The sequence below is a fragment of the Aethina tumida genome, chromosome 1, assembly GCF_024364675.1.
Source record: "Aethina tumida isolate Nest 87 chromosome 1, icAetTumi1.1, whole genome shotgun sequence".
NCBI classification, from domain to species: Eukaryota; Metazoa; Arthropoda; class Insecta; order Coleoptera; family Nitidulidae; genus Aethina; species Aethina tumida.
Window position 1 is genome coordinate 70870237 of NC_065435.1, and position 11604 is coordinate 70881840.

Below are 11604 nucleotides of genomic sequence, written 5' to 3' on the forward strand. Positions count from 1 at the left end.
CGTCCTAATTTTTACGTTCCCAACCAAAGTAAGTTCACTAAAATACAAAATAAATCTTCTACATCAAAAGCACCACCTCATAAGAACCTCCACATAACAGTGAACATTTTTATGTATATCCTTCTGAACAAAAAATCTTTCCATAGTGCTTACAATATGCCGATTAACTTTTATGCGAAAAGCGTAAAAAAGCTTATAGACAACAACTCCAATTAGTGGCATTAAATCGGTCTAAAAACCCTTTTCCGTTTCCATTTTAATCCTGGCATCAAACATCTTAAGTGTCGCTATTAAGCTGTTCCTTGTCATTTCCATGGTTTCCTTGCGTTATTAAGGCATCTAATTCAGATGGTGAAGTTATCTGGAAAATAAGTCAGTTATTAGATATATTTTAATTACTGTTATGGTTTGATTTTTAGAAGAACATTTATTAGAAGAGTCACAAAAGAGAAAAATGGCGTTAATATTATACTCAAATAGATTGTTGTAACCTAGTTTTTCACACTGTTTGAAGCTTACAATATTCAATAATGATGTGACTCTTTTATTTATTTTAGATGTTTATTTTATGCCAACATGCTTTTGGGTAAAACGTTTAATTTTGGTTTTAAGTTGTTATTGTTTTTAGTTTAGCTAAATCAAAAATGTTGTGCTATGCAACATTTTCGATGTGAGAGCTATAACATAAGAGCAAGCAGTTTTTCAAAAAAAACGCCAACCTACAGGGCTATTATCCAAACTAGGTTCAAGTTTAAATTACTCCAACTCTACCTACCTACTTCTAAAAGGGGAGTTTTAACTTTGATTTAGTCATCAATAATGTTTACTGAAATTTAACTATTAATTGTGGAAGTTAATTAAAAATATATGTATATAAATTTCAGTAGACATATTTCATACATTATTTTATTGCTACTAGATTTACGCCACTTACCCAAATATTTCAGTAAGATTTGATTAAAATTACAAGTTTAAAAAAATTTACAGCTTTATTTGGGACATAAAAATACATTTAGAAAAAGTAGATTAAAAAATTGTATTTGTTTAGCAAAGTTTAAAAAATAATATGTATTATTTAGTTTCTCCTCATAAAAAGTCATACTTTTTATAAAAAGTACATTGTAATTTTATATGTATAATATTTTTATATAATAAAAAATGGTCCTCATTCATATGTACAATCACAATATGTTTTCTTGGAATAATAATATCACTTAGAAATGATAATTCGATTTATATTTGCTAATTAAAGTATCTTGGCTTATCTACATCTTCGAATGTTAAGAGGATATATCCTTTTCCCTAAAAAGAAAAACAGTATGAAAATGAAAGAACTGCAAGAAAGAAGTGCTTGAAATAAAATCAATGGTGGAAAAATGTATAATGACATTCTGTGTGTAAGTCCTTTATAAAAATATGTATGCAAGTTTATTCAAGGTTTTTCTTATCATTTTTATAAAGACCAACACTAAACCCAAATAGAAATTCAAACGTATCATCATCTCACCTGCGTATCCCTTCTCTGGACCAGAACGTCTATACTGTTAACAGCATCCAAAGCGGGGGGTGGATCCTCCATCGCCAGTCTCGCATTTCTCAGGGCGCAGTGAATGCAAAAGCATCTAACCCCCGTCATAATAAAACCCACCACCAGCAAAATCGTGCCCGCTCCAATGAAGATATACCTGTGATCTGCGTCGGCCGCATTCGGCACCAACTGCACCAGCCCCACAATCAGCACTATTGCACCTAGCAGGATCGAACCGACAATTATCTGCAACGCCGACACCTTTCCGCAGATGTACAGCTCCGGTAGACGATCGACGCCGTCTTCGTTCGCCCCTGGACTCGGCGTCGGGCTGGGGCTCGTGGGGGGTAACCAGTGGCCCCCTATGTACAGCTGGCTCGGTCGTTTCGATCTTTTCTCTTGGCCTTTGCGGCGCTCGTGGCGCACCGCCACTGCCGGCATTGCACCAATCATGGTCACTGGAATAGTAATAATAAGAATATTAATAATATTATTGGTGATAATAATAAGCTTAGTTTTAAAGTAATAGTAATAGACATTTTTTATTTATATATGTAATTGGACAGTAATGACTTTTTAAGAAATGTTCAGTCTCATTTTATCTTTACTATTCTCAGTATACAATGAATGAGTCACTTTCTTAGCTTATGTCAATTTTACCTCTGTTATACCAAAAACAAAGAAGAAGAAGACAAGCAAACAATATATGAATGTCAGAAGCCTATAACCGTTTTATCAGTGTATTAAACAATTATCGATTATCCCTAAAATTGATAAAGTTTAGATAAGCAATATTATGGCTGGAGTTGATTGTTACATGTTTTCTGGTTAATATTTTTATAAGAGACAAACAAACAAACAAAAAACATCAAGAATATATGAGTGCAAAAATGTTACAACCAGCACAAACTTGTTTTTCCCTGTTACTGTATTTCACACAGGTAAATAATAACTATGGTTTATCTAAATCTGTCACTTGATATTGAAAACAATTTTATTAATTCTAGATTATATTAATATCAGGACAAGTTGATCCTGATCTGTTACAAAATGCGAACGATTTTCTATCTGCAGTAATTGAAGATGTTTATTCTACGGTAAATCAAGAATCAATGACGTTGAAACAATGGAATGAAAATTTTCAGAATGAATTCGATTACATCAATGAATTGGAAATATTCCAAGACTTTTCGAATAATTATGTTCTTTGTGAACATCACCAATCTATAGAGAACTTAACTAAGTGTGTAGAATGGGGTGACCAATATTCAAATTATCAAAAACGACATGAGATAAAATGGGCGATTTGTTTCCTGAACAGTTATAATCAGATTCAAATTTATTATGATGCAATAAATGAAAAAATGAACGGTAAACTGAAGTTGTTACAAGATTTTGATCATTTACTGCCTCAGTGCCAAAATAATTATTGTATTCATAATATTATTGGTACAGTGGACCGATTGCAATTCAATTTGTTGGAAGGTATTTTTCGACGAGGCGATGCGTATATTTCTATGATAGAACATATTTGGGAAGACACTATGGCGTGTTACGAAACAGGATTCCTTAAATTACTTCAAGATACATGATCAAAAATATCTATTGTATTATATAATAAAAAAATAAAGAAATAAAAAATCTTAAATTTTATTATTCACAGAAGTTCATTTTCAACAATCTCAATTAAAATTGTCGACTCAATCAAATATTATTGAAATTCATTGATAATAAAATTATTAATCAACTAATGCTCTTAATTCCTTAAGGTTCATGTAACGTTTTTTTATACACTCCTGGACAAAAATGTGGAAACCGTAAGATATAATTGTTCAAAATAGCAAATAAACAATAATTATAAAAAATAACATTAAAAATCTATATTAAAATATACAAAATAATAATAATAATAATAATAATAATAATAATACATATATACTGCAGTTTATTTCGATTATTATAAAAAATATTATAAGAAGTAGACAAAGACCCAGTTTCTTACCATACCATAAGTTTGGAAACTCCTTAATTTACATTTATATTAGGAATCTATCAGTATTTTTTAGCTCCTCATTATAGTGTGCGAATTAAAAATATTAGTTACAATCACAAATTGTATACTTTCGAAATGAGGGTATGTTGTACAATCGAATTTCTGATATTCTGCACATCAATAAAGGGACCACATGCAAATTTGTGAATAAAATTGACACTTGTGGATCTGCTGCGGATCGTTTCAGAGCAGGTAGACCTGCAACTCGCAATACGGAGTGTATCCCAGAAAAATGCCAGGTTGAGAGCCAGTGATATTCATCAAGAATTACTGCAGATTAATCTACAAAATTTATCACGAGTGCAAAGAAGACTGTGGGAAATAGGACTGTTTGGAAGAAAATCCGTAAAGAAATCCCTTATATATAATTATATATGGTATATAAAAATATCAATTATCAACAGTTAAACATGGAGGGGCCAATGTTACGGTATAGGACTGCTTCAAATCATATGGTGATGGCCCGTTGGGCCTTATTACCGAAAAAATTGATCGATTTGTTTATGAAAACATATTAAAGGACCACATGCTACCATGGACTTTTGTCGAGGAGTGTACAACAATGTCACAATCTATGATATTTTACGCAGATGAAAAATAATTTTATGAAAGTTTCAATTGTTTTTACGTGATAATTTTTTATAATGTACCAAGGATTGTCATCAATCAATTTTACTGAAATTGTATTGATTGATTATTTTTTTTACTGACAAATTTGAAGTGCAATAGTCGCCCTTTCATATAACTTAATGTAGTAAATTATAAAAGATTAGATAAAAGACTTTAGTATAAAACAGTCAACGTTTTACCGTTTACCAGACAGTAGTTAAGCAAGATGAAGTCCTTGCTTTTGGTCCTAGCTGTGGTTTATGCAGTCAAGGCGCAGGAGGTATGTATACACACAAATTTTCTTGCCTAGGTACACTTCATTTAATGTTTGTTAGTTGTTATGCTTAATCTAATTTCTATATTCTTTCAAGTATTCCACCACTCCAGGCTTCGATGATGATTTAAGGGATGAAGCATATGCCTTATTATATGACGTAAAAGGAGCAGTAGAGCTCCAACAAAACAAATCAATCCAGGAAATAAATGAATACACGGAAAGTATTCAATCTGAATACCAGAGCGTAAATAAAACTTTGAACGGAAAACGTAAACTAATAGAAGAAATTGACAACAAGACCACAAATTGTCAGATACAGGGATACGACATTACAATTTGTAATTGGTTGTTGAAGGAAGCAGTTGATGGTTCAGGTCGTATCGATTTAAAATGGAAAGTATGTGAGCACACCTACATTGATAACTTGGAAAAGTCTGCATCAGGAGCAGTCATTGATGTGAAGAACGCATCCATAATTTTTTCTACTTTCGAAAATCAAATTTCCAATTGCGGAAAGGATGAGGAATGTCTCTTGGACGTTATTTCTGACTTAGTGAAAGAAAGAAGGATCGTTTTGAAAAAAATCAATGAATTGACGTCAAATTTCATCAGTAAACAGGAAAGTACCTTGAACAATGCCATTAACTGCGTTTTCGACGGTACAACTTCGTTCATAGCTGAGCATAATAGTATTTCGAAAATTTACTGCGATTGTACTTATGCTGCCTACGAAAACCAGTACTAGTTAAATTAAATGAATATTTTAGATGTAGATGTTGTTTTATTTAAACTGTTCGCTTAAGTGATTCATAGAAAATTTATGAAGATGAAAAGACATATTGACGTTCCAGTTGCAAGTTTATCGCAACATATATAACATATTTTAAGCGCTACTTACGGTTTAACCAAAAGTGATATTAATTTTGTTTTTTTTTTAAACATTCATAAATATTATTGCATTTTTGAATTACTTTTAAAATTCTAGTGCTCTTTTGAATCGTTTTACTATCTTCAATTATTTTTCAGATATTGTAGAACAATAGTTTAACATTAGGTAGTCGACTGTTGAAATTATTAACATTAAAAGGTCGACAAGAGTTGACAAATTGTTGGACATCACATATACACTAGATGAAGTTATTCAAAAGATGCTAAACAATGTTTGCTTAGCAACAATTTCAAATTGAACGACTATAAAATGTCCACACCATTCGACACAGAACAGACAAACCTTAGTTAATCCATGGAAATTTATTTATTTATTATATTTTATAAAAAAGCAATTAAATTTATATTAATAGGAAAAAACTTATCTAAATAAGCTCATGATTCTATTCTATTCTATCAAAAAAGTACCGGGAATTTTTAATTTAAAAGACCAGCGCTGAAGGGTAAGGAAAAGAAAGGTATTTTGGGTAAAATCACACTTGACACAGTTAAACTTCGATAACTTGAACAATCAAGACTTCGAGTTACCAAGAAAAAATTACACATAATTTTCATCCTAGACTGAACCAATTTACTTATCAAAGTTATCAAAATTCGAGTTGTTGAAGTTCAAGTGTGTATTGAAAAAAGGGACGAATGGAAAAAATCTAATCTATCTAATCTTCTTATAAATTTGCATTTTAAATCGTCATTCGCTGTTAAATACTGAAACATGAACAATAGTAGTCATGCACAGGATTTTTTGTTGGATTTGTTACAATCTGGAAACTAAAACGTACGTTGTGAAGTTTTGAATGGTAGATATTGGTAAAAGTGTTACTACAAAAATTATTCAAAAATATAATACTCATTCTAAAACTATTCCAAATGCACTATTTTTGTAAATTTGTAGAATGGATTCCCGCAAAATGTCTCGGCAAATGTCTAAGAAAATGTCGACACAATTTGCCGTTGATGTGACTGATAGAATCGTGACAAATCGTTAAACGAGTAGAATGGATCTTGTCGCTGTACATCTTATTTAGACAGTTGAAAAATGAAATTAGAGCGATGAATGAAAGTTCAACTTATTTGCTTTTGCGATATGTAAGACGATTAACTGGACCCAGATTAGAGTTAAAATACTAAATAACCCTTATAAAGTACTGTGATGATAGCCTAATGGTGTGGGGCTGTTTTCCCCGAGCTTGCGTTGGTCCAATAGTACAAGTAACGGCTAAAATGGATCGTTCCCAGCATAAGACCATATTAGATGACTCAGTGTTGCCATTTGCTGAGAAAAGATGCCTTGCAACATTTCTGATGACACGCAAATGCGAATTATACTTTTACACGAACAAGGGAACAATAATATGTCTAAATTTTAGACTGTTATTAAATTTAAAATTCTAATGATCACTAATAACTACTATTTTGTTTTTCATGTATATGAGAATCAGCTCATAATTATTTGATCGAATTCAATTTTAGTTATAATTTTAATATGGATCATATTTATAACATGAATTTTTGGGTGGTATTTAAACTTTTAAACAATACTAGATTTGAATTATTTATTAAATTAATTTATTTACAATATATTTCAGGTATCTTGATCAACAAAAATAAACGATATAAAATAAAAAATATAAAAAATAGAACTAAACCAATAATGAAAAATAAACATTACTTATTTCAAAATATTTTCAAAACTTCTATGGCTTGTGAGACTGTAGTTTTTTAATTCAAAATAGCTTATCTTAATGGGACATTTTATTTAGTATATCCAACATCCAACCTCACTAAAATGTAAGATTCCTCCTTTTTAATATTATACAATACCAATTATATTTTATAATTTTGTATTTATATATTATGTTTCATTTTAGTTGTTATTTTAGAATTATTATACAATATATTTTGTTCAAATAGACATTTAATACTAATATTTTGTTTTCTTAAATATATTCTTATTTTTGAATTTATTTACTTACTTTAATTATACATTTAACTTTTAATACGAATACGATATGGTAAAAACTTTCGTATGATAGAGTATAATTCTTAATTACCAACATATTATATGATAATTGAGTAAAATACCTTTTAGAATAAATATATTAGAATTAAGACAACAATTATTATACGAATTAAATAAGAACTGTAACTATATAAAAGTTGTATACATTAATATGCGATTCTTAATTTGTCAAAAATTAATAACAGGAATCTGTTGCAATAACACATATGAAAACATTTATTTACTGTGTCACAATTGAACTCTCGCACAGTTTTTACTACTATTCCCTCCAATCTCACACACTTGCCGTAAGCGAATATAGCTTTTAAGGTGTAACTGCCGACCGTACATATGGGCCATTTTGAATAGTCGCATAATGGACCCACACTAATAAAAGAATATCGAAGAACTGTTTGATATCCCGCAAACATATTGGGCTTAAACTCCACAGGAAACACTACAAATACTGGTTGATTCTACGACAAAAAGATGCCCATGGATATACGACAAAATATTAAGTAACCGTGTCTATATTTTGCATAAAATAAATGCTACATTTTTTTCTAGATCTAAAAATTTATTTTTAAAATCTATAAAATAAACCATATCAAAAATGAACAAATATAGTTTTTAATTTACAACATAAACATTGATTTGGTAGAAATCGAATTCGAATAAATCTTAAAACTAATGGTTTTTATATACTTTTTTTCCTACTACATCGCTATACTTGAATGAATACTGAATACTTAATACTGAATAATAAATACTTGAATGTCCAGCATGTTCATTATCTGATTTTTAATTTGTGATACTTTCTAAATTTCGTGGAACGTTGTATCCCAAAGTGTCGTCTTGACGCAGAACGACCAAATTGTATCTGTTTCGAATTTATTAGTCAGACATCTTACAGTTGTAGTGTCGACCGTCCAAAAATTTTCACAACAATAAACAAGAACATAACACCGATAACAACAATACAAAACAAGTTATAAGTATTTCTCAATATGTGTAATATAAATCTGGGAGTCGCAAAAATTTCAAAGTAATTCCATTAAAAGTGACACCGAATTTATGGGTCATTGTTTATTAGCAAATAACTGTTGAACAACTCGTACACACAAAACGAAGTTGTTCAAATTATACTTTAGACAATTTGATTTACATATTGTATTAAATGAGTTTGATGCTGAGGCTTGACGTAGTTATTGGCTAGATGGTAAAAGATAGATGATAAAATTTGTTTGTAAGAATTTTGTTAATATCGTTTTCATGTTATTTCAAATCAGATAAACTTTTAATGTAATCATGATTAATAAAGATCTTGTGTCCCCTAATTGTTATAAAAGATTAGATAAAAAATATATAAAAAGGTAAAACCTAGGTTTTCTCAATATACAAGATGAAGTCTCTACTGTTCGTTCTGTTTGTGGTTTTCTCCGTCACGACGGTAAGACAAAATTATTTTTTATATTAATAAGACAATATACAACTAAACATGTATTAAATACCTGATTAAACTTTCAAATAATTTTTTCCGAATGTAGAAAATGCTTAATTTATTTTTATTTCTAGGAGGAAATTTTACCTACTGATGGTCCAAATCCGGAGTTATTGGAAGAAGCTAATGATGTATTAGAACTTGTACAATATGCAATAGAAAGCAAACAAAATGAATCAATACCTGAAATAACAAATTTAATCGATATGGTTAAATCTGATTATGAAAGCATAAAAAATACATTGGAAGAGAAACGAGATAAAATCGCTGAAATTGACCAGCATTCCGAAAGCTGTTCTAAACCCGGATATAATACCACCGTTTGTGACCTATTGGGGTTGGAAGCATTAAATGGTACAGACCGAATTGATCGAAAATGGAAAGTATGTGAATTTACGTACTTCGATCATTTATCAGAAGTTTCTGACGAATTTATTTCTGAGTTAAGAAAAACATCCGATACTCTTTGTCCCTACAAAGATACTATACAAAAGTGTTCCGATGATAATTGCCTTTTGAACGCTATATCTGATATATTAAAAGAAAAGAAAACCATTTTGGATAAAATTGAAACTTTAAAGAAGTCCATCAACAGCCAACTGATAGACACTTTATCAAAGCTCGAGATATGCGTCTTGGATGGCACTTCATCGTTCATAGCAGAACATACTAACATTTCAGAAATTTACTGCGACTGTACAGCTGCAGCACCCAAAAACTGAATAACAACAACTGAAATTGTTAAATTTAACTAAAATTGTAAATTTCTAAAAATGAGAATTTGGCAAAATTAAATAAAATAACATTTTAAATATTGATTTTGTTTTATTTAAATTGTTCGTCACAAAAATACCGTTTACCTGGAAAAAGAAAAATTTTACAAGTGAGAGTAATTGCCGGAGGAAAATGGGGAATTTAAACTCACAAAAATTTCTATAAGAGAAAAATAATAAGGACTGCTACCTATTATAACCTGTATAAGTGAGAATCTGAGGAACTGATTTTTAATCATATCCCAATATATTGCCTTGATGAAATATTTCTAGAAGGGCCAAACATGTATCTGTTACCTACATATTTGTCAGACCACCGTCCAGAAATTTCGACAGCATTAAAACCGAATCTCGAAAATTCTCAAGTAGTTTCCTAGACACCGGGACACATCATTGTTCACCAGAAAACATTGCGAAATAAAATACACTCACCAATTTGGTTTGCCAGAAATTATCTTTTATAAGAAAGCAAAATTGAAATGTGAATGAACTTAAGCGGAAAATGGTATTTCTTGATTTCCCGTTCATGTAAAATTGTCTACTGTATATGACACATACATATATTTAGAAATTTCTGGATTGTTACTTATAACTTTACAAATCTAGTTATCAATTCAACGAAATAATTTATTAATGAAAATTGTTGACCATTTCATTAAAGATAAATATTTGATAAAACATTTTTTATTAATAAATTTGTTTAAAATTTTTTAATCTGTTTGATCTAATTCAATATCACTTAAATTTTAATAACGCTTAATAAAACATAACTGATAACTTTCATTATCTGATGCCGCAAAATGTTAAATAAAAAATATAAAAAAGTGAAACTTAAAATTTGTTCAATATACAGAAATATGAAGTATATATTATTGGTCCTATTTATATATAAGTTGTTATTTATTAAATTACTAATCAGTTTCTCGGCAATTTCTTTACCACATGTGAGGTACTTTCTTTTCTGAGTGGACTTCTAAAAATACAAAGTTATTGAAAGAAGTGTAATATATATTACAAAATGTAAAAAATACAAAATCCCTAAAATAAAATGATTCGATACCTGAAATATTACATACAACACTCTGGCATCTCAATCAAATTATTGATGGTGTCGACAAAAAATATTTTGACCTATTACCTGTTAGATTATTTACGCGTTTCGTAATTTAGGTATTTCTTTTGAACTTATATAATCTCAACAGGATAATTGTCCTGGTCACAATTCTCGACTGAAACAAAATTATTTAAATATATGAATAGTCTTTTGACATTGCTCACTCATATTACTTATTTTTTTTTTCAAATATTTCTAGTAACAGTATATACAAAATTTATTTTGTTCTTATCATACATTTTATAAGGATTTGTTTATTTTAATGAAATTTAATATGCAACAATTATCGAGTGTGATCTTTTGTAAATCAATTAATGATTAGATAAGTAAAAGCAAAACGATGCTATTCAAATTTTGTACTATTGTACAAAGCAAGATGACTTGCCTAAGCAAGGTTATGTGTATTCTAGCGATATTAATTTTTATTTGTGTCGTCCAGGCGGTAAGAAAATTTTAAAAGATTATTTGACATTTATTTTAAATCCCGACTGGTTATGACAATAAATCTGCAGAAGTTCTTTTTTTTAATAAAAATTTCACATAATCAGAACTAAATGGGTTTTAAAATAAACACTAGTGCATAAATGATCAAATTAAAAAAAATAATAATTAACATATTTTGTAATATTTTAGATAATTTGTTTCTATATTTTCAAAACGAGTAGCTCTTCCGATTCCAGTATCGATTTAGTTACTACTACCGATCCGACTACCACTTCTGTCAGCGAATCATCTACCATATCAACTACTTATTCTAAAGGTAATTAAACTATAAACTTCACATTATAATAACAGTACATTA

The 11604-nt window shown here is 29.5% G+C and overlaps 2 protein-coding genes across 2 annotated transcripts; both read left to right on the forward strand.

The window, feature by feature from the left end:
* The first annotated feature begins 2358 nt into the window (after nt 1–2358).
* Nucleotides 2359–3181, forward strand: LOC126265923 (uncharacterized). The gene is made up of 2 exons (XM_049968835.1): nt 2359–2469; nt 2536–3181. The coding sequence occupies exons 1-2, from the start codon at nt 2407–2409 to the stop codon at nt 3118–3120; spliced, it is 648 nt and encodes a 215-aa protein (XP_049824792.1). The 5' UTR covers nt 2359–2406; the 3' UTR covers nt 3121–3181.
* A 1198-nt stretch (nt 3182–4379) lies between these two features.
* Nucleotides 4380–5239, forward strand: LOC126265920 (uncharacterized). Its single transcript, XM_049968830.1, has 2 exons — nt 4380–4470; nt 4562–5239. The coding sequence occupies exons 1-2, from the start codon at nt 4417–4419 to the stop codon at nt 5210–5212; spliced, it is 705 nt and encodes a 234-aa protein (XP_049824787.1). The 5' UTR covers nt 4380–4416; the 3' UTR covers nt 5213–5239.
* Nucleotides 5240–11604: the final 6365 nt, after the last annotated feature.

Coding starts and splice junctions, on each gene's coding strand:
- LOC126265923 (XM_049968835.1), top strand. CDS start 2,407: ATGAGTGCAAAAATGTTACAACCAGCACAAACTTGTTTTTCCCTGTTA. Junction 2,470..2,535: donor TGTTACTGTATTTCACACAG/GTAAATAATAAC, acceptor TATTAATTCTAG/ATTATATTAATATCAGGACA.
- LOC126265920 (XM_049968830.1), top strand. CDS start 4,417: ATGAAGTCCTTGCTTTTGGTCCTAGCTGTGGTTTATGCAGTCAAGGCG. Junction 4,471..4,561: donor ATGCAGTCAAGGCGCAGGAG/GTATGTATACAC, acceptor TATTCTTTCAAG/TATTCCACCACTCCAGGCTT.